This window comes from Terrapene carolina, unplaced genomic scaffold (assembly GCF_002925995.2).
Source record: "Terrapene carolina triunguis isolate 2854851 unplaced genomic scaffold, T_m_triunguis-2.0 Scaffold88, whole genome shotgun sequence".
Lineage (NCBI taxonomy): Eukaryota > Metazoa > Chordata > Testudines > Emydidae > Terrapene > Terrapene triunguis.
Genome location: NW_020664439.1, coordinates 47,306,796 through 47,330,797, shown reverse-complemented (window position 1 = coordinate 47,330,797; position 24,002 = coordinate 47,306,796). Strand labels below are relative to the sequence as shown.

At 45.0% G+C, this 24,002-nt stretch overlaps 1 protein-coding gene across 1 annotated transcript in view; it reads right to left on the bottom strand.

Annotated features, from left to right (window-relative positions):
* LPP (LIM domain containing preferred translocation partner in lipoma) overlaps window positions 1-24,002 on the bottom strand; it is a 389,426-nt gene that overhangs the window by 205,780 nt on the left and 159,644 nt on the right. Inside the window, exon 5 of the mRNA XM_024202387.1 lies at window positions 2,982-3,100. Within this exon, the coding sequence (XP_024058155.1) occupies window positions 2,982-3,100 (119 nt within the window). The remainder of the gene's footprint in view (window positions 1-2,981; window positions 3,101-24,002) is intronic.

The following is a 24,002-nucleotide window of genomic DNA, read 5'->3' as shown; positions in this document are numbered from 1 at the left end:
AGGTTTCACTGTCCAAGTTGAGCACCAACTTTGCCTCAGTTTCCCCATCTGTAAAATGGGAATAATGATACTGACCTCCTTTGTGAAGCTGCTTTGAGATCAAGGGATGGAAAGCATCATAAAAGAGCTAGGTGTTACTATTATAATTGATACTCCATAGGTTATAAATGACAGATGTCTGGCCCAGATCAGGAGAACAAGGCGCGTGGGTCTGAAGATAAGAGTGAATCTGACAGAAATCGTTCCATTGAACTCAGCTATGCCATCTTCTCAGGCCTCTTGGGGAGCATCATTAGACCTGTCCACAGATGGATGTACTACAACCTAGCTAGATTCCCGGCAAAGAAGAATTCTTTAGCCTAAAAATCAGAGTTTGTCATCAATGACCTTGTACAGTTTGAGGCAGGCCAGGCTAGAGGCTCTGTCACTTGCTTTACCTTGACCATCACTCTAACATCCCCTCTTCTCAGAGGGGTAAGAGACAGAACAACATTTGCCAGGGAATCACCTAATTCCCCAAAGCTAGGACCACCCATGCTGCCAGTTTCCCTGATAATCCTGGCATTTAAAGGCACTGAAGCCATGGTCCTCGCTCAAGAATGTTAACCTGCTGCCAGCCAGACGCTGGACAGGGTCTGTACACCCTACTGCAAGACCATATTCTATCTCTGCGCTTAGAAAGGCAAAACTTTAGCACCTGAATGTCTCACAGTAATTAACGTATTTATCCTCACAAGACCTCTCTGCTACTATCCCCATTTTACAGACAGGGAACTGGGCCACAGGGTAGATCAAGAGATGTGTCCAAGGTCATGTGGCAAGTCTGTGGCAGGGCTAGGACTTTAAGTCAAGTCTCTTGAGTCTCAGCTCAGGGTTTTATGTAGCAGTCCATCCCAGGATCCATCAGGACCTTGTCCAGGTGGCAAAGGAAATCCACAAGGAAAGGTGTAACATGTTTCACTGCAGACTCCCTGAACCAGATCCAGTTCCCGTTCAAGTCAAGGGGAAGGGGCCTAGTGACTTCGGCAAGAGTTGGATCAAGCCCTGTGTCCCTTTAATAGCCTAGCATGTTGTGGGTCAAATATTCTCCCACTCGGGAAGCAAGCAGCTTCAGCTGACTTGGTTTTAAAGGATCTCATAAGAACATAAGAGCGGCCATACTGGGTCAGACCAAAGGTCCATTTAACCCAGTATCCTGTCTTCCAACAGTGGCCAATGCCAGGTGGCCCAGAGGGAATGAACAGAACAGGGAATCACCAAGTGATCCATCCCCTGTCGCCCATTCCCAGCTTCTGGCAAACAGAGGCTAGGGACACCATCCCTGTCCATCCTGCTTAATAGCCTTTAAGGGACCTATCCTCCATGAACTTGTCTAGATCCTTTTTGAACCCTGTTATAGTCTTGGCCTTCACAACATCTTCTGGCAAAGAGTTCCACAGGTGGACTGTGCGTTGTGTGACGAAATACTTCGTTTTGTTTGTTTTAAACCTACTGCCTATTAATTTCATTTGGTCACCCCTAATTCATATGTTATCACAAGGAGTAAATAACACTTCCTTATTTACTTTCTCCACACCACAAATGATTTTATAGACTTCTATCATATCCCCCCCTTAGTTGTCTCTTTTCCAAGCTGAAAAGTCCCAGTCTTATTAGTCTCTCCTCGTACAGCAGCCGTTCCAAACCCCTAATAATTTTTGTTGCCCTTTTCTGAACCTTTTCCAATTCCAACGTATCTTTGTTGAGATGGGGTGACCACATTTGCACGCAGTATTCAAGATGTGGGTGTACCATGGATTTATATAGAGGCAATATGATATTTTCTGTCTTATTATCTACCGTAACCCTTTCTTAATGATTCCCAACATTAAATAAGAACATAAGAACGGCCGTACCGGGTCAGACCAAAGGTCCATCTAGCCCAGTATCCTGTCTACCGACAGTGGCCAATGCCAGGTGCCCCAGAGGGAGTGGACCAACAGGCAATGATCAAGTGATCTCTCTCCTGCCATCCATCTCCACCCTCTGACAAACAGAGGCTAGGGACACCATTCCTTACCCATTCTGGCTAATAGCCATTAATGGACTTAACCACCAGAATTTATCCAGTTCTCTTTTAAACGCTGTTATAGTCCTAGCCTTCACAACCTCCTCAGGTAAGGAGTTCCACAGGTTGACTGTGCGCTGTGTGAAGAAGAACTTCCTTGTATTTGTTTTAAACCTGCTGCCTATTAATTTCATTTGGTGACCCCTAGTTCTTGTATTATGGGAATAAGTAAATAACTTTTCCTTATCCACTTTCTCCACATCACTCATGATTTTATATACCTCTATCATATCCCCCCTTAGTCTCCTCTTTTCCAAGCTGAAGAGTCCTAGCCTCTTTAATCTCTCCTCATATGGGACCCGTTCCAAACCCCTAATCATTTTAGTTGCCCTTTTCTGAACCTTTTCTAGGTGCCAGTATATCTTTTTTCTGTTTGCTTTTTTGACTGCTGCTGCACACTGAGTGGATGTTTTCAGAGAACTATCCACAATGACTCCAAGATCTCTTTCTTGAGTAGTAACAGCTAATTTAGACCCCATCATTTTATATATATAGTTGGGATTATCTTTTCCAATGTGCATTACTTTGCATTTATCAACACTGAATTTCATCTGCCATTTTGTTGCCCAGTCACCCAGTTTTGAGAGATCCTTTTGTAGCTCTTCGCAGTCTGCTTGGGACTAAACTATCTTGAGTAGTTTTGTATCATCTGCAAATTTTGCCACCTCACTGTTTACCCCTTTTTCCAGATCATTTATGAATGTGTAGAATAGGACTGGTCCCAGTACAGGCCCCTGGAGGACACCACTATTTACTTCTCTCCATTCTCAAACCACAGCACTCCCCTACCTCTTGTTTGATCACCATGAACATGCAACTCATAGTCCATCCCCACTATGACCCGTCTGAGCAGGAAACACCCAGACCGCCTTACCTGCACACTGAAACCAGCCTCATCTGTAGAGGGTGGTGGGGGAAAGGCACCAGGAGGCGCTGGGAGGTTCCCGAGATCATCTCCAGGAAGTGGTGGTGGTGGTGGTGGCAGAGGGAAATCTACAACAGATAATCACAGGATTTAGGCTTAAGATGGTGCAAACGAGCCAACAAAGTTCATCACACAGGGAGCGGGGAATGAGGCCAGCGGTTAGAGCAGGAGACTGGGCAGTCAGGATTCTTGGGTTCTATTCCCAGCCATTCCACTGACTCATTGTGTGACCTTGAACAAGTCATTTAACTGATCCGTGCCTCAGTTTCCCCCGGCTGCCAAAGGGAGTTAACATCATCCACCTATTTCACAGGGGGCTTATGAGGGTTAATTAATGTTTGTAAATTGTTCTGAAATCTTTGGATCCAAGGCTTGAGGAGCCACATGCCAGCTCTTCTACATCTCTACTGCAGTGAACCCAGAAGTGCCTTAACCCCTTAGGAAAGTCTCAAATACATCCGGGGCGAAAGCGGATACTGACCACAGGATAGCAAGCCTCTAAAGGAAGCTGTGGTGTTCCTAAATCAATGCTCAGTGGACATACTGCTGCATGGGAGGAGTTACCTGCAAATCTACATAAAGAGGGAGATTTGGGGTCCTAGGGGATAGATTTTTTTTTCTTTTTTCCCCTTTATTTTTTTCAGATGCAAGGACTGGTAACAAAGCTGTGATTGTCTGTACAGCACCTAACACGATGGGGCCCTCATTCGGGTTTCTAGGAGCTGCTGTCATACAAACCACCAATAGAGAACAATATTACTGCTCGTTCAGATTACCCCGAGAGAGCTCTTTTCCTGTGTCTTAGATGACATGGACACGTGAAGGATGCAGAATGTTGTACAAGCAGCATGAAAGCCAGGGCATTGAAGGAGATACGATGGGGGGAAATACAGGTTACTTTAACTCCGGCACTGAATTTAGTGTCCTGGGAGAAACTTTACTGTAATTCTAGCTGCTTTGGGATAAGGCTCTTTGCTGGCAGCGTTATACAGAAAGGCTCACTGCTGGCTCTCCCGTGGGCATTTGTATGTGTGGATTAAAACGAAAATATTCGTATTTTAAACAAATAACGCCAGTGTTGATCCAGGGGCTGCTGCTGAGTTTGGTCACTTGCAGACACTGTTTTGGTAAACACAGGCTCCCTCGGTAACAACTGTCCCGTGTCCTGACAACACGACTGGCAGCTCAATTGTTTATCTTCCAGGTGAGAGCCGTGGGTGCAAACTCCAAGTTGCCAGGAGGCCGGGTTGAAAGCACTTCTCACAAAGCACTCCGAGGGGGCTCCTTAACCAGAGAAATGGGGGTGATCAACATCCAGAACGCCTCTCCCCCACTTTCACCGCAGTTTGCTTTCACTTTTGAACATCAGCAATGCACACGCACCCATGGTCTAACGAGGGGGAGGCAGCGGGCAAATCGTCAATAGGAGGGGTAGTGAGCAGGATTCAGGCTATGCGAGGTAGTGTGGGTGGGGAGTCCTGGGAAGCTGTGTGTCAGGTTCCATTATTACAGACTCTAGTAGAACTACAGAGCTGACCAGCTGTCTCATGCAGTCTGGTATCCTGTCTCAGAGAGGGTCCAGTGCCAGCTGCTTCAGAGAAAAGTGCAAAAACTCCTAGTGCACAATTATGGATCAACGCTTCCCTGACGGTCGTTTCTTCCTAACCCCATGCACTCAGTGGTGGCTTACGCCTTGAAGCGTGAGGGTTTGTATCCGTTATAAATTGCTATTCTATAGCAACAGAGCTGGGAATGTTCTTATTATGCATAGAAATGTCGTTATTTATGTATTATGTAAAAGCATTTCTTTGTATCAGTGTTAAATGTGTTTTAAAATTGCATCATGTGCCCCTTTTGTATTGATCTCAGGGATAATTTTCATGGTGTCAGGGATCTTGGGGGGGGGAGGGGGAAGGGATCATCTTGCACTGACCCATTGAGCATCTGTTAGCAGTAGTTGGACATACCTATTACCTGTATCACTGAAGCACCTACGTAACTGAACCAAGGATCAGTTCCTCCCTGTCCTAGGTGCTGTACAAGTAAAGGATGGTCCCAAAGACCTTTCTGCAGGTTTGGGCAAAGGTGGACCTTGACTCTTCCAGTGTCTTCACTTTCCTACATTACATAAATATGACCAGATTACAGCTCTGAATCTTGTTCTGTGTTTGTACAGCGCCTAGCACAACGGAGCCCTGGCCCACGATAAGCACTCCTAGGCAATACAGTAATACAAATAAATAATTATGACTATACTCAGAGGGAGAATTTCCCTCTTCCTGGGCACTTTTACACCTTCTTTGTACGTAACCCTGTGGCCCCACAAATAAGGAACAGACATACCAAGGGTGTGATACTTATTCTAGCTCAGCCCACAGGACAGCTCCCCCAGTGCTTAACCTGTCTGGTGCCCCATGCATCGCTTCTGCTCCACCAACATGGCACACCCTGGTGTGCACCACGCAAGGACTCGCCCTGCCACGGCCAAAGTTTGCAAAGAAGCAGAATATAGGCCCAGATTGCCTTGGATCTTGTGTCAGAAGGGGCACAATCCACCCCGGGACAACACCACAGCCTGTGTCAGGGGTTTGATCCCACGTCCATTTAACACCAGCGTCCATTCTGGTCTGCAGCTTGCTACATAGATTCATTGCCGCATATCCTTAGCTGGTGGAAATTGTCAATGGAGCTACGCCAGTTTATACTGGCTGAGGATCTGCCCCATAGATTTTAAGGCCAGAAAGGTCCATTATGACCACTCGCAGTCTGATTTTCTACTTGATGCAAGGACCAGAGAACGTCACCGAGGGATTCCTGCATTGAGCCCAGCACTCCAGGTTGATAGCAATGCCGTCTCTTTCTCCCAGCGTCAGACACAGTTTCCCTCAGCACTTTTCGAAGAGAAATCTCGTACGATTCCTGAGAGTTTTGCACAGGGCCGGCTCCAGGCACCAGCCCAGCAAGCAGGTGCTTGGAGCGGCCAAGGGGAAGGGGCGGCACGTCAGGCTCTTCGGCGGCAATTCGGCGGCGGGTCCTTCGGTCCCTCTCAGAGGGAAGGACCTGCCACCGAATTGCCGCCAAAGAAGAAAGCGGCGCAGTGGAGCCGATCGTGATCGCGGCTTTTTTTTTTTTTTTTCTCATCGCATGGGGCGGCAAAAACCCTGGAGCCGGCCCTGGTTTTGCAGAAATCTTTTCCTTGCACTCCCCCGTAATTCGGACACCGGAGTAGAGAGTACCTGTCTCAGTCTCTCTTCTGTCACGCCAGTCACAGAATCGCTCTTCTTTGGGTTTGGACCATGCTGTATGCCTCTCAGCTCCCACTTCTAGCTCAGTCACGGATACTCTACACAGTCAAACAAACCCTCCGCCTGCAGTTTAGTTTATAATGAATTCCAGCCCAAAGTCGGCTGATCTGCCTGCAGAACCTGTCTCTTCCAAGCCCGAGACCTTTTTCCCAGACAGCCACTCTCACCTCCCTTTTCTCCCTTGGAGTTAAGGAACCGCACTGTCAGCTTCTCGCTGCTGGGTTCCAACAGCTGATCACCATGCGAGTCACCGTATGGCACTCTGTTACACCAAAGCATCATCTCCATTTTATTTCCAGACGTGACAAAGCAAAGTGCACTGAAATCATGCCTACGTATCTCCCTGTGTGTAATATGCAGACACACACCCTGTCTGTTTATACCCCTCTCTTTCAACCTCTACCAAGCGCCTCTCTTTCTCGTCCTCCACACTCCTGAAGGAGCGCTCAGCACCAGTTGCCAGGCAGGCCCGATCCTGTGATATCTCAATGGACATACCTTGACATTCTCTGGCAAAGAGCCGTGGTGCTTAAAACATTGCTATGCCTGTACAGAGGGGATAACTGGAGCAGAAAAGAGCTAAGTGACTTGCTCAAGATTACACTGGAAATCTATGGCAGAGCCAGGAGAATTCCATCCAGTGCTTTAACCACAAGCCTACCCTTGATACCTGAATCATCATTCATCATGATGACATAAGGCTTTTTTATATATACCTCCTGGCTTAATTTCAGATCCCTGACAGCCATCCACAAATCCTTACCCTTATTGCTAGGCTTGGAAGGATTAGGTTTGCATCGGTAAATGTTGGTAAACATTGATTTCGCTGTACACACGCAAACCAACAAAAAAAGATTTCCATCCACCATCATCGACATTTACAGAGAGGCCAAGTAAGAAAAACACTGCTTGAGAACTTAAAGAGAATTTGATTTAAGAAGATTTACTTTGTATATTTTGACATGTGATGTTGATCCCTCTACACCGCATAATTTCATGGCACTGAAAAAATAGATAAAAATTGAAGAAAAAAATTGCTTAAAAAGCGAACATTGATCTCTGTCGAAATCTGACAACATTTAAATCAAATTCTGCCAAGCAGGGCCGGCTCCAGGCACCAGCGCAGCAAGCAGGTGCTTGGGGCAGCACGTCCGGCGGCAGGTCCCTCAGTCCCTCTCGGCGGGAAGGACCTGCCGCCGAATTACGAAGTGGTGGCAGTAGAGCTGCCGCCGAACTGCCAATCACGGCTTTTTTTTTTTTTTTCGCCTTTCTTTTTTCGCGGCTTGGGGCGGCAAAAACGCTGGAGCCGGCCCTGCTGCCAAGCCTACTGATTGCCGTGGAAGTAATTCTGCATGTTTCAGTAAAATCGGCTTTTTTTCTTTTCTAGTATGTTTTAAAAAAAGAAGTTTAGACATTTCATTATCGTACTTGCCAAACATAAATCCAAAGCATACACACCTGAAACGAGAAAGGGGGCCTTAAACTTCCTGGGAACATTTGGATTTTTGCCAAGGGGGTGCCAAGTTAGCATACCAGACTCCTCTCTCACTCACAGCCCATCCCTGCAAACACAGTGAAGCCTACTGGGTGCTGATGGCTGTAAACACTGCTTGGCTATGAGCATTTGCAGGATCGGGCCTATAAAAGCTGCTCCAATGTTTTCAAGGGGAATCTGTTTGTCAATCGGGAATCGAAGTGCATCAAAGCAAATGGCCTCCACTGACTAACACAACTGTTACTGTGAGATTCTAGACCTGGGAAGGAATTGCAGCTTGGTAATTTCCAGACACATGTGAAGGTCCGCTTGCCTGGTCAGAACAGGTTGTTTGAAAAATCAAAACAAAACATCTTTTCTGGAACAAGCAATAACTTCTTAATGAAATAAATCAACCAGCAAAACAAGATTTGTGCTCATGTTCCCAAATCACTGACTGACATCAGAAAGCTACAGGATTAGATGTTTTTCATTAGCCTCCTATTATCATGAGTACTTCTAATTCTGAAGTCGGTTTAGTGCTGGTTAGAAATATCCGGAGAAAAAACCTCTTCTGTTTATTCTCAGAACAGAAAGACCAAGGGCAATGGCAGAACAAGATTGCTCCCTGCTGGCTCCTCCCGCCCCCTCCCCATGTGCTTCAGCTCTGAACGGATCATATCTAAGGATGAGAATGAGGGGATAATGCAGGCTCCAATGCCAAGTCCTTAGCCTCTGCCAAAAAGGTCAAACAAAGGGCCAATTAGTGGCAGTTTGTTATGGTGGTTTTTATAATTGTGGCATATTGAAAACTGTGCTGGAAATTGCAAGCTATCACGGAGAGAGAGAGAGAGAGAGAGTTAGTTTTCCTGGTCCTGTCTGGAGGCTAAGGGACTCTGTGGGGAAGCAAGCAATTAGAGTCAGTCTGGAAACAGCCAGATTAAAGCAAGGTGTGGCAAATTGTGCCTCTCTGTTTTAGGGAGCAGTCTGCTTTGTCTCTCTCTGATTTAGGATTCTTGTGTATTATTGTTCTGAATTCTAAAAAATAAATCTTTGTAACTTTGCAACCTTTCAGCAAGAGTAGTGTATGTTATTATCTAACTTCTTTCTGGGTATACCACGAACATAACAGGAATGTGATCACTTATGCACTACTCCTGATTCATTTCACATCAGCCAGAGAACCTTCAGAGTACTTACTCTTGACCACTACTAACCTCTCTCTCGCGCACACACACACACAAACAATTAGTCTATAGTAACAGTCCCAAAGCACTGCACTACTGCAATGTACTACAGTATTATTAACAACAGACAAACCCTACAGCTTACGGTAGTGACACTGGAGTGTTTTTATATATGCATTGTTCTGGATTTGAATCAGTGACCTTCCGGTGTGACTCTGTATCCTATTTTCAATCCTATAAGCCATCAAGTTTCCAGTATAAACAAGTATCAGAGGGGTAGCCGTGTTAGTCTGGAGCTGTAAAAAGCAACAGAGAGTCCTGTGGCACCTTTACGACTAACAGATGTATTGGAGCATAAGCTTTCGTGAGTCTGATGAAGTGGGTATTCACCGACGAAAGCTTATGCTCCAATACATCTGTTAGTCTTAAAGGTGTCACAGGACTCTCTGTTGCTTTTTACAGTATAAACAAGTCATAGGATCACTGGCCCTTTGAAGGGAAGATGGGCCAGCCACACCTGTGCCATAATTAATTAACTGCTTCCCAGGGCTAAGATGGTCAGGTGATAACTTAATGGAGCCTGAGCCTTATAGAAGGACAGAGACCAGCCTGCAGTTGGAACCACAGGGAGTGGGAAGGCTCCGGTAGAAGGCACTGAGCCAGGAGTTGCAAGAAGTGGGGCACTCCCAGGGAACCTGTTTGGGGGCTGAGAGCTCTATAATGGCTCAGGGAGAAGCTCTCAAATGTAGCCTGGATAGGGGCTGGGAACAGGGCTCAGGGGATGGGCTGAAGAGAATCCCCGAGGGGCAGAAGAATCTTTGTTGTTAGGACTCTGTAGTTCGGACGCTTGCTACCCTGGAAGGGATTAGGTTTGTTTGGGACTTGGTGAGAGCCACTTTTGCAGCACAGATGGGGGCATGGGGAGGCAAGACACCTCCCACCTCAGAAAGGAACCTGAGGCAGGGAGCATGAATAGTGCCACATTCACCCAGTAGGGCGTGCGACAGGGAGGTCATCATCGAATGTTTGTTGCTGCTGCTATTTTTTAATGTGTGTTGTTTGACCAGGACGATGTAACATTTTTTTGCCCGGAGCACTGTAGAAAGAAACAGACGAACAGTCATTTGAGCCCACATTTATACACCCCAAACAGTCACATGACTGCATATTATTTGCATGATCTCCCTAAACATGCTAATTCAGCCTGTGAGTAGTACATTAAACTAACATACCTATCAGAGACACTCTTTAGACTGCCATGCTCTTTACCAGCTGTTAATCTTCCCATGCTAACGACATTTGCTAATCAGCTACTGTATTAATAAGCAGCTAAAAACAACTGGCTAATTTCACTCTCCGCATTTAAAAAAGGAACATTGACTCTGTCAGATAGTTGCACTAAAAATTTACTGCACCACCTGTTAGCTGAAATATTGCTTTTATGGATTTACATCGTATTAAAAGGTCACTGGCTGTTTAAGACTTAAGCAGTTTTAATTATTCTAAAAGTCTCTTAACAGTAAGAAAAGGAAGCTCAGAACAAACAGCAGCAGGGATTCTAATTAAAAGGGCCAATTCATCTAATTTTATTTGGGGTTAATTATTCAGGATTCACTCTCCGATGTGTAAGGAATAGCAATTAGTAATTTTAGTGGTTTGAAGAACATTGGAGGTGTAATCAGTTAAAATGAGTGAGTGTTTACAACACAAGATGGTGAATTAGTTTCTCCCAGCTGGAGAACGGGAACATTAGTCCCCTACAGTTCAAGACTATGAATCGCGAGTGCTGGTTAAAATATTCTATTCAAATAAAAAACGCACGTCAACGATCATCTGGTATTTTTGATTACCACATAGAAAACCAATGCACCATGTCCCATATCAGTTTACCCCTCCACTTTTGAAACTTCATTACCACCACTGCTGACCCAGCTACCAGAAATTCTGCTGCAATAAAAAAACAATTCTCCTTCTTTCCTCCGCCCCCAGCCTACACACCTACAGTTAGCATCCCTCTGAACCCTTAGGTGGGATTCTGAGCTGGTACATTAGTGTAAACCTGGAGTAGCTCCCCTGAAATCACTCAAACTTTCCTATATTTTACCTTTAATCAGAACAAGGCAAGAGGCATGATTTGCCTCTCACTTAACATGACAGGATCTCCTGTGATGGGTTCCCCCCGGGGTGCCACCTCACTTAAAATATCACTTAAAATCACCACCATCAAATCTCTTTTCCACCTGTGGTCGCTGATGCAGAAAACCTCAGGCTCCCAGGCTTATGTAGACCTCCCCAATTCTCCTCCACGCTACTGGAAAGGCAGCAGTTAGCATACAGTCAAGCACCAAAGGTTCAGTTCCCCAAAGCATGAAGAAACTCAGCTGCCTCCCCAAGCCTCGCTGAGCTGGAAGCCCCATACGGACAAAGCTCTCTCCCGAAATCCCTGGTCATTTCATGAGAGCCCATCATTAATTAGCTCGTGTTTGTAGGGCACTTCGAAGACGTCCTACACCAAATGTCAAGTAAAATCACTACCTGTCAAACGGGTGTGCCATCCCCGCATGCCCCATTGCGGCCCGGGGCAGTGCTGGGGGTGTGCCCAACCTTAATTCCCCGATTGGGCATCAGTACGTCCCCATTATCAGATCTGGGCCAGGAGAAGCCAAAACAAAGCTAATCTAATGTCCCCTTTAATAAGGTTTCAATCCCCCAAACAGTCCATAAGGCCCTCACCCTAGGCCTTCGTTCAAAGCTCCCACAGCTTAAAGTCGACAAAACAAAGGCTCCAAGTCTGGTCAGGCTTCTCCAGGAGACCCTGGGCATCCCGGCCTCTGGCCCCGGGAGTCCCTCAGGCCCCACAGTCTCCTCTCGGGGCCCTTCTAAGGACACTCCCCTTCCTGCCATCCCGGCTCCCCTCTGAGCTCTCTAATCCTTAATGGCCGCTTGGCTTTATGGGGAACACCAGGCCTCTTCCGCTGCACCTGGTTAATGTCCGGGGCTGGCTGGCCCCAAGCCCTTAAAAGAGGTAGACCACCCGTCACACCACCAGCATCTCTGACTTACACTGACAGTAGATGCCATTATAGTTTCATAGAATTTAAGGCTAAAAGGGACCCCGAGATTATCTAGTCTGAGCCTCCTGTACACCAATCACTGATGCTTCAGAGGAAGGAGGGGGAAAAGAAAGCCAGCAATATCCTTGGCTACATGTGCATTGGGGGAAAAGATCCTTCCTGCCCCCTGCAGGTGAGCAGCTGAAGCCCTGAAGCATGAGATTTGAGTATAGTCATTGTCTTAAGGCAGAACTGCAAGTGTTAAGAGCACACTGAAGTCAATGCCGGCATTCCTGTGCTCCTCATGGCCCATGAAGGAAGAGGATGGACAGTGGGATCCATAGGTTCACATATTTCTAAGGCCGCCCTGACCATCTAAGCTCGACCCCCATGCACAGAGGCCACAGAATTTCTCCCAGAAGTTGACTTAAAGCAGATCATTGCAATACAGTACAAGAAGGTATCTGTACTCAGCTGAGCATGGGCTATAAATAATATTTCTGATTCAAAACGGCTTTTCCGTATGACCTTGGACAAGACCCTTGACCTATGCGTGTGTCATTTATCTCTCTCTACAACAGAGATGACTACGTTTAGTCACCTGGGCCAAGTGTTTGGTGATCCACAGGTGAAGAGCCTATATAAATTCTCCTCTCACAACCAGTCTGACACGGGTAACTCAACTGACTTTGGGGAAGTTACAGCGAATAAAGTAAGAAAGAGAAAAGTGCTGTCATTATTATTATTATAGGTCAGCTTTATCAAATTAGTTTTCTGACCTGCAGTTTAATACAGTTGATGGAGAGATAATACAAGAAATATGCTTTCACCTTTTAAAATGTTAAATCAATCTATCTTAAAATACACGGAGGAAGGATGGATGGTCTCGAGGTTAACTCGAGCTCTAGGCTTAATCGCTGGTTCTCTCAGAGACTTCCTTTGTGACCTTGGACAAGTTATTTAACCTCTTTGTGCTTTAGTTCTCCACCTGTAAAATGGGGACACCCTTCCTCCCTCCCTCCCACCTGACTGTCCTGTCTATTTACATGTGTAAACTCTTCGAGACAAAGACTGCCCCTTACTCTGGGTCTGTACGGTGCCCAGCACAATGAGGGACCCTCTGAGTGGTACTGCAATGCAAACCAGGATAAAAATAATTGTCAAATGTTAAAAACCAACACAAACAGGTCGTCAAGACGGAGAATTTACTGCATAAACCATTCGGGGCGGTAGGCAGGAGAATCTCGTCACAAAAGCAAATTATTGACTTTGAAAAGAAAATGTACATTGCATTCACATGCATAATCTTCTCTCCTGAATAGAATGAGCGGTCCAGGAAGCAACTCAACCACGGAGCACTGTTTTGCTCAGACAAACCTGAAATAGGTTATCTATTTGTTTATCGGCTTGTGGTGTTAAATTCATTGTTCACTGCTAAGTGCTCTTGACAAGAGTTGACACACGCATTCATTTATTAGAGAAGGCTGTTGTGACAGAGTTGGGAAAACGAGTTACGCCACTGGATTAAACCTTTAGCGACTGCTAAGCGTATAAAATCCATTTATCGCCTGGCATTAAAAAAAAAAAAACCCAAGACACTATCTGTTTCTTGGCCATTAAGACGGAGTGAGTCAACTTTCTGGCCCTAGGGTAGGGGGTGTTTGTGTCAATGAAATTCCACCCTGTTAACATGCACCCCAAAGCCAGGCAGGCTCTGTCTGCTCAGCCATGAAGCACAAAACATTCCACACATCATGCAAAGATAACGGCAGGCTTCCAGAGTTGTTTTTATTGTCAAGAGACTTCCTGAAGAGTTAGATGCGGCAGCTAACCATTTTTAAGATGGCATTGATAAGTTCAAACTCTTATTTGCATTTTTCCCCCATTACCAAGTTCAATTCCAATCTGCCTTGTTATGGTAAATCAAATGGGTCTGATGGGCATAGATCAATCCTCACCAACTAAATATATCACTGTTGCTTAAATGTTCCTTGAGTGAAGGGTCAACCTTTGCAAAATACTTTCCTCGCATAAACTTCTGCTGGAAGTTTGATACATTAGAACAAAGCCACCAAATTGGAAATACAACAACAGACAAATAGGCTTTACAGCTCAACCCATCAAAGAGGTGGGAGACCGAGTTTCAAATTGGCTTGTTTAGTTCCTTTCTCCAAGAAGCATTCCATGTACTACCTATAAACAGCCACATTAAAAGATTAAAGCAGAACATGTGTCTTTATCAGACACACATAGTTTACTGTTTTCAGCTGCAGAAACAGTGACAGCTTCCTTCCTTCTATTGCAATTAGCGTCCAATTCTTCATTTTGCCGATAAACGCTACTAGGGAATGGAAAAATTAACTAGATTTTCTTGTGAATATAAAAGAACTTGCTTTTGATTATTTGTCTGTGTGATAGTCTAATAATAAATCAAATTACCTCCTTAATCCCAGAGGACGTTTTCAGATGAAAAACCCAAATGTTGGATAAATAGAAATCCTTTTGTATTTTTTCATCTTTCAAAGTAGATAATTTACTCTCCACTTATGGCTTGTGTGTTGTTGTTTTATGCGTAGACACAAATTCCAAGCAGATTATGCTTACTAGAAACAGCATGTACATTCTAACTAAATGCGGATTGAATACAGATATTTGTTATTAGGTCAAATACAAAATATAGGTGTCTTCAGATGGGGTCCAATCCATGCACGTGCAGAGATGCTGCACAAGGTCTATGTAGTACTGAAGTGGGACAAAAACATACAAAGGTCTTCTCTGCCCAGGGACGAATTCCATTCACAACCCCTAGTCTGAACTTTCCAAAGGAGCATCTGTATTTGCTACACAACTCATCTGCAATGGGACACATCAACAAGAAGGGGTGTTCACCTCCTCCTCTGCCAATCTGGGCTTGGAGAACTACAAACAGGAAAACAAGCCACTGTCCAGAATGCTGGGGAAGCTTTGAATATTAGCTGGATGCCAGGGAGGCACAAGGAGTTTCAGTGAATTAGAGACTGATTCTCCTTTACACTAGGACACTTTACATCACCCTGGCAGTGTAAGGAGCCTTAAAGTGAGCGTGTTAGACAGAGCGATGTAAAAGCGACTTAGTGGAAATGAGAATCAGACCTGCGATGTTAATGAAATACAGAGCAAAGTTCACTGCAGGAACAGGCCCAGAATAAAGCTTATTTTGAGGGCATCAGTGGGACTTAAATGGTACCTATGTGGTACCCGTGCTGGCCCTCTGCCCTGCAGTGGATTTCACCCTGTATTCCCTATACTAAGCACAGGAATATCATGGCAATGTTAATTACTTGGGTCCACATTATGAAGCTTTTGCCACCTTTGGGAGCATTTACTCAAACAAGTAGTTCTACTAAAGCCAAGGCAGGCAGTAAGATGGTATCCGTCATGAGTCAGGGAATTAGAATCGAGCATTTGTCCAGACAGCACTGCCATGACTTTAATGGTGACCATTATACTAAATATGTCACATTGGGAGCTGGTCGAAAAATGCCTTTGTTGTTGTTGTTGTTGCAGAAAATGTATGATTTTGTTTTTTCAGTTTTCGGTGAAAATGCCTGGTTTCATCAAAAACAACTTTGAAAACAAAATACCATTTTTCAATTCTGCTTTTCTGATGAGAAAATTCAAACACAATGAGCATTTTCAGCCAAAATTTTGGTTTTGGATGAAAAGCCCTATTTTGTTGACAAAATATTTTAATCACCTCTAGTCACATTCTCCTAGAGCTTCTGATGGCTACCTGAGGCAGCATGTGCAAATTAGTCCATAATAGTCAAGGTGGTGAGTGCTCACCAGAGAAACATACCTGGCAGGATGGGGAAAAGAGAGGTCCATTTCCCCTCCTTACAAATTTCCCTTTGTTCAGGATGCTATAAGAAGGGGCAGTTGGAAGGGACCCCCATTTCCTCTCATCAGCCAGAAGAGGTTGAGGGGAGAAGGAAAAAACCCAATTCTTATTCTACCAGCAGCCAGAAAGGGTGGGGCAGAGAGGATGTTGAAACTTTCATCATGATATTGCTTTGATGATTAATGATGTTGCTCCATATTGAGGCTGTATCATGTATTTTGGACATGAGCTACAACGAGAGCTATCCAAATCTCCCCAAATAGTAGAGGCTTGGCGAGAATGGGACTTATCCCCATACAACTCCAGGTCTTGGTTTTACTAAACCAAACCCAACTATGGAGGGTTTTGCAAAACCAACCCCCCAAGCTTCACCCATCTCCAATACCAATGCATCATCATCAATGTGCACAGCATGTTGCTACATCAGGTCGTCACAAGGTGACCACTTTGGGGCACCACGAGGGTCCTCAGGAGGCAAAGCTGCTCCCTCGCTGGTTTAAAACAATCACATTTACCACTTCCCTGCAAGAGATATGCCCTGGTGAGGACCACCATTGCCGCTTAGATTAAAGAAGAACCATCCTGTATTACTGTAACCTGCCTGCATAGTTATAGTGGGGAATCAAGAATGTACTTGAGACATGAATCTTGAATTTGCCAGTATTCATTCATTCTTGGACCGAGTGCAAAAGAAGCACTTTTACATGGACAGGCCAATTTAGGTTTGACACAGCTTTAACACCCAGTATCTTGTGATCTACCAGGCCTAGAAATGGATGCTCAAAACAGTTTGAAAAACAGGATTCTCAGCTTTCAAGTGATATAAAGATTTAGTCTCTACCCTGGGCAGGTCACAAGATATCAAATCACATCCTTGTAACTAAAATCTTGCTTGACAAGATGAACATCTTGAATTCAAATGGATTTAAAGGGCTATTTTGAGATCTGTTCAGGCTAGAAACCAATGCTTTATACCATCTCAGAACTTGGAATCCCAGTTCTCATGGTATAATTAAAGTATTAATCTCTACTCCAGTGATTCTTGAGACACTGGCTGCTAAAATCATCTGAGAAAGATGGATGCAAAGGGGTGCAGTGAGGAGACTGGTCGATCTTTCCAAGCAGTGGTCTAGGATTCATGATCAGAAAGGAGAAAAAAAATGTTTTTATCTTTAATGCTGTACATTTAACATTTAACAAGAGAAAAATTAGACAACTGTTTAAAGTCTGGGAGGGTGCACACCATTTCCAAGCTATTCTTAACTGAAATGTTTAATGTTTCATGCAGTTTAGAAATGGCTTAAATTCCCTGCTGAATTTTTCATGCCCATACACCATTTAGCCTTTATACAAAGTTTCCCTTCAATTATCTACTCTGCAGCTTAGGAAGGATTCCTGGCCAAGTTCCTTATACTGGTACAATTTTATTTTATTTTTACTTGCGAGTGTTTGCCTAAACCAGCTCTATTTGGATATGCCTGCTGCAGTTCCTACCCACGTCACCATTTGTGCATGTCAGAGAGAAGTCAACTAAAATATTTTTGCACTTCTTCACTGCCCCGCCTTCAGATGAGGCAAATGTTGGGCTGGATCTTGCGCCCCACTCGGGCAACATAAAAGGGCTACAAACTGAGGAGCAAACCCCTGTGGAATACCCCCAAGCACATGGATTATTCCGTGCCACCCACAGAGCCTGAAGAAGGCTCAACACTGCCTTCCCTCACAGTCCCTGGCGTAGGGCACGCTGGCAGGCAAATGGGTGTGATGGGGGCGCTCCTGCGTACCAGCTATTCTCAATTGCAGAACAGGCCCTTAGGAGCCACTGCAGCCTAACAGAAGGTCAGACAGCCCCAAGCTCCGTTAGCTTATGTCAGAGGTTAGCCCCAGAACGTAGGGATGCTTAAACCCGCCTTTACCCCTCGCCACCTCCCCCCTCCCACATCTTACTGCGTAACTAGTTCAGGATGAATGAAGAATCTGGCCCAAATTCATCCCAGGTGTAATCAATTCCACTAACTGAATTACACTAGGGATGAATTTGGCTGTGTGTTTGCTAGTTTCACCTTATACCTGGTGGAACAGTTCCCTCTCTGTGTATGGTTTTGGTGAAACTGCATCTCAAATATCGCCTTCTGTTCTGAGCACCTTGGTTCCAGAAATGCATCAGCAAGTTAGAAGGAGCTTAGAGAAGAAGAAGAAGACTAGGAAGGGAGCAGGAGGGTCTGATTTACGGGGGAAAGTTAGAAGAGCTAAATACATACCGCACTGGCCAGCAACCATTGGGGAGAGCATGGGAACTGCTAATCTATATCTGGGGCTGCAAGTGCCAAGCGTGGAATTATTTAGGCGGCTAGAAGGAGCCAAAACCCAGGAATAATCGGGTTAAATTAAGAAAGGGGAAATGCTGATGAAAATGTCTCCACAGTGAGTTGTATTCGATTATGGAGACGTCTCCCAAGGTGACAGAAGGCCCACCACGTGGGGGTACTTAACACTAGTCTAGAAGAAAGGGCTCGTGGGAAAGAATCCTGAACGGTCAGTGAGATGGATGGACCATCCCAATCTCTGTGATTCTGTGAATAGCAAAAGAAGCCACTGGAAACCTTTTTTTAAATGACTATATTCCTCCCTGTACACCGTGCCACTCACCGCTGCAGCGCCCCCTGGCATCAGAGGGTGGCACTGCAAGGGTCTTCATCTCCAGTGCCCCCTGCTGACCACTTCTTTGGCCCTGCAATGGCCTGTCCCCGGCCACGTCTTCTGCAGCCTAGCCCTCCAGCCAGGTCATCTCTTTCCATTTCCATTCTGGGCTGATCAAATCCAACTAAAGAATCCACACCTATATCCAAACAGAAGATCTTTCTGCCCCTCACAGACTACTTGGCTGTTCCCTGTTTTTTGCTCCTACTCCTGGGGGCTGAAGAGATGTTTTTTTAATGCTTCCCAGGGCATCTTCCCGGCAGGTTTCCCCCACTGCTTCCCCTTGCTGCAGAGCATGGCAGCTCCTCCCAGGGAACCTCTCTGCTCCTTACCTCCCATGTAGGTTCTCTCCAGCCTGCTTTCCTCAGGCACTTTGCAGAGAGAGGGAACTCACCTTGCTCCTTTCTCCTGGGTCTCCCCCTTCACTTAGTTCGCTTCCCTCTCTACGCAGGCCTCCCTGGGATCACTAACTGTAACTGAGTCCAGATCAGGATCATCTGGGGGTTACCTCTTAGGCCACAAGCCAGGCTGAACCCGACTCCCCTTAAAGGACTAGCCAGCCAATGAACTACCCATTTTGGGGGGGGTCCTAACAAACTTTCCTTAAGATATGGTAGGTGGGAGGACTCAAACTGCCCCATGAATAAAAGTACTTGGCTTTCAGGCACTCAACTCTACTACTAACCAGATCAAACTCGCTTTTACACCATCAGATTTCCTTGCCGTAAGATGCGCCAAAGAGGACAAGCAGCTTTCCAAAGAGGAAAGCTCCCATGTGTGACAGTTATTCCCTTCCGCAAGGTTCCATATTATATTCTCTTCCTCCTGCACTGTTTGAACGATTGGGGTCATTAAACTGCAGTAGAAATGTCATTGCACTCAGCAGAATAGCTTTGTGCCATGAGCCCAGCAGAACAATTGCTGTGCTGTGTCTGTCGCTGTCCGAATAGAAATAAACGTGGGTCCCCTCTCCACATACCGTTATTCACAGAGACACTGGCTCACAAACAGCCTCTCTTTCTAGTGTTCCCGCAAGAACAATATTTGATGAATGGACATTTAATTGGTAATAAAGGGGGCGCTAAGTCATGATCGCAGAAGCTATGTCCTCCCTGTCCATACAGGTTTTTGTAGGACTGAGTCAAACAGAGAAAAAGAAAAGGCAGAATAATGACAATAAACGCTTTACCAGGCACCGAGGGATACAAATCTCGCATTTTGGAGATTTCTAAAGCATGACACCAAGAAATGCTGTACCTACATGCAGCATGGCCCCAATATATCTAAGCACTGACGCACACACTTTGATTTACGCATGCGCTTAAGTCCCATGGAAGTCAATGGGACTTAACGTACTTAAAGTTAAGCACATACTTAAATGCTTTGCTCAATAGGGATTCATGTAAACATGGACTTCAAATGCTTTGCTGAACCGGGTCCCAAGTGCTATGTATTGTACGTAGCAGGGTGTTCCCTGATTTTCTTAACTTGCAAAGCATTTATTTATTATGACCTCCACTGCCTCCTGGTAGATTCCAGGGGCTCGATTCTGCATTGCCTCACATCAGTGTCAAATGGAGTTCCCAGCATTAAATCATTTCACATATTTACAGGACCGGCCATGCACTAGCAAATGCCCCTATCGGATGATAATTAATACAAGCCTTGATCGTGCCCTCTAGAGGGGAACACCCCAGGTGCCACTGACTTCAGGGGCAGTCAGAACTTTGGAAATTCTCCACAAAGGTGGTAGGTGTCCGAAGCTCGGCACCCCAAAATCAGGGCACCCAAAATTATAGGCCACTTTAGTTACTTGGGCCTAAGGGAATCAGCCCTTACAGACAGCGAATAGTGTTGCTAAAATAAAAATAGTTCTTTCAACTGCTTCTCCCTTAAGTGCAAAAATCAGGAGACTTAATTTTACAGTATGCATAATTTTAACATGAAAAAACACAAGCTGTATCTTAGCTTTTAAGAGAAGACCAGATGGAAAGTCTATCATTAGAAATGCCAAAGGGGGAATACACTCAAAGTTCGCTCCATGACAGAAAGGTCATTTCTAGTCATCCTTGTTTTAAATGTTCTCAGAACCACTCGAGCTTGGGTAATATGATGGTTTTCATCAGCTTGATTGCCTCCAAAGGGGGGGAGGGTGAGAGACAAAAAAACCTCACAAATGAGGTGGCTCCCTTCTTTAAAGTTTCTCTTTTTTTCCCTCTCCCCCAGAGCAGAAGGACTGCTAAAAATGTTATGAATTACAGTTTGGATGACAAGTACCACCATGACAATGATCGGTTGATTCCACCCAAGGGTGTTTCCTTGCAGTTTCATGGACAGATAAATGGCACATTCTATGTAACAGACAATGTATCAATGCAACCGGAGAAGTGGTACTAGGCTTATCGGATATAGTTGCCAATGAAGAACAATTGCTTATCTGTGTCGGTCCCAGAATATTAGAGAGACAAGGTGGGTGAGGGAATATCTTTTATTGGACCAAACTTCTGTTGGTGAGAGAGACGAGCTTTTGAGCTTATACAGAGCTTTGCCTCAGGTCTGGGAAAGGTACTGAGAGCATCACCGCTAAATACCAAACTGAACATAAGTAGGTTGCACATAACTATCTGTTTGACCTTGTATTTAGCTGTGACACTGAGTACCTTTCCCAGACCTGAGGCAAAGCTCTGGATAAGCTCAAAAGCTCGTCTCTCTCACCAACAGATGATGTCCCCAATAAAAGATATCACCTCACCCACCTTTCTCTCGAATGATGAACAATGTCAAGCCGATGAGAAACAGCTGAAAGCTGGGTTTTTAGAAAGTGCTACCTAACGTTCTAATTAACAGTCTAAACCTCTTGTGTACACAGCTCAGCGTATATTTGCCAGCTAGTTAAAGCCCAGGGTCTCTCCACCTACATATTTGTATTAGCTAACATTCTAGCACCACACTTTCTAGCCTATCTAGACGAGACTCTAGAGCACATCTTCACCAGGAAAAGAAAAAGGTGTGTTCCTAACTCGAGTTAGCTAGGATGAAGTAAAATCTTAGTGAATACAAAGCAGTTTGTAGTATTCACATGAATTAACTGGTCCAGTCAAAGGGCATCCTAGGGTTTACCATGACCTGCTAACTAATGTGAGAACTACAAACTGCCTTGTCCTCACTAGCATTTTACTTCATGTTAGCCAACTTGAGTTAGGAACACACTTGTTTTTCCCCCTAGTGAAGACAAGGCCATGGCTTATGCATGGGATGTGAAACAATTAGATCTTTGGGGACCAAAAGTTCCAAATCTGACAGGGATACAAAAACTATTTGAAGCCACACTAAACTTTAAAAAAGTACTCTGAAACGCAACGATATAAAAGTTTCACCTTCACACTCAACCGGTCTGCCCCCCCCCCCCCCCGCCCCCTGTGTATTCCAAATCATACCCACAGCAGCTGGCTTGAGTTAACCAAAGTATTTTCTTTTTACTGATTTTTACTCTGCAGCGCCAGCCTAGACAAGACAGGGAGCTGAATTCTATTCTGCTTTGTAGAACACCAACAGAATTATTTGCAGCCAGCTAGTTAAAAGGCTGTGAATTCCACCTGTGAATTATTTTCAGGTTCCAGTCAGTTGCACCTATGCAAATCCCTTCAACAAGTGTCATGGGGGCTGGGGGGCTAATTTGAAGGCAATGGGTTTGCACAGGTGCCACTGAGTGTGAGATGTGGCCTGTAAAACCTTTATCTGGTGATGATGTGTGAGAAAGAAGGAGCCCAGCCTGTCTCTCACAGCCCAGGCTGATATTTTGGGGCTGGCAGCTGGATATATTTTGTTATTGTTTTTAACTTGTGAACTTGGCACAGCTGATATAGACTTATTAACACACAGTAAGCATGAAACTGCACTTTCAAACACAAGAAAGTTGACATTTAGGCCCTGCTTTTTCAAAAGGCTTGACTTCTGCCTCCACTTTCACAGGTGGAATTCAGAGCATTTGAAAGTTTAACTACCGGGCTTCTCCCAGAAAATGTGAGTCTGCGTCTCATAAGACAGGGTTTTAAAATGGAATCTTCCATCCCAACTCCAGAGGCGCTTACTGTACTAGATAGTGAGCTCATATAAGGCATTTGCCACTCCATCTCTCTTGAGAAAGTTAAATAAACCAATCAGGTGCTGGTCTCCGGGACTAGCCAGGTTGGTCACAGATTAAGCAAATAAATACAATGCAACAGGCTTGTAAAGTATTTAAAGAAGAAGAAATTCCCATTGAGACAAAAAGGCTAATTTTCAAGGGCACCCTTGGACACAGACAAAGCAGACAGCACTAAATGGGAGTGCATTTATTAGCACACCAATAAATAATAGGTTAATAGACTACCTATGTGAGGAATCACAGTTGAGAGTACTACGAAACCTTGATTTAGAGCAGGAGTCTCAGATGAATACTTTATTATGAATTAGTAATATTCAAACTGTGCACTATGACCAGAGCTGAAATGTGTTTGCCACAGCAATTTTTAGGGAAGTCTCAGTGGCCATGGTGAAAAGAGCAAACTTGTGACAATGCATCATGGACCTTTGCTTCAGACTGATGACTAAGTTGTATTTTAATATTTTCACTCTGGCCAACAAGAACGGTTTATTTGCGGGGAGCAATTTAGGAGGTTTCCTATCCAGCCAAACCAGTCATTTCTCCAAATGTCTTCAAAGGCTCTTGTTCCCCACGGAGGCATGAAACCTTGAGAAATTAGGCACCAACTGAGAATCCACTTCTTCGAACCCCCTGCTCTTCCAGAGCAGTGCTGCTCACCTCTTGATTCTTTTTATGCAGCCGGGTTTAGTTCTCAAGCCTCTAAAAAAAGATGAAGGGTCACGTCCACCCGACTGCCCGGTTTCCATTCTCCATAGTAGCTGGAGACTGAAACGGGGGCTTTCAAGCTCTGTGGCAGCCAGTGCCTAGCGGAGAATGGTTAACACCACTGAAACAATAAAGTTAATGGAATCTATGGATTTAATTATGATGCTAATGCATGGGGGGGCGGGGGGTGCAGGGGGGTAATAGCCTCTTCTCAAAGTGAGTAGAAGACGGGGAGCTATTCAAAATGTAGCACTGTATGCTGTTCCCTGTAGCACCTGTGGGTCTCTTATCTGTGCTGAAGTTGAGGGAGGCCCTGCAAGCCACGCTGTAGAACTTCATTGGCGTTGCACTATACTAACCCACAATATCACACTTTGTTTTCTTATTTTCTAGGCAACAAGTCTGCACCCAAACTAAGCTTTTAGTGCCATTTTTTCTTCTTTTAGCTCGGCAGAGCCAACACAGCTAAGAAAACGAGCTCGTTTCCTTCTTAGGCACCATCAGTGGAAGTGTTTGCTA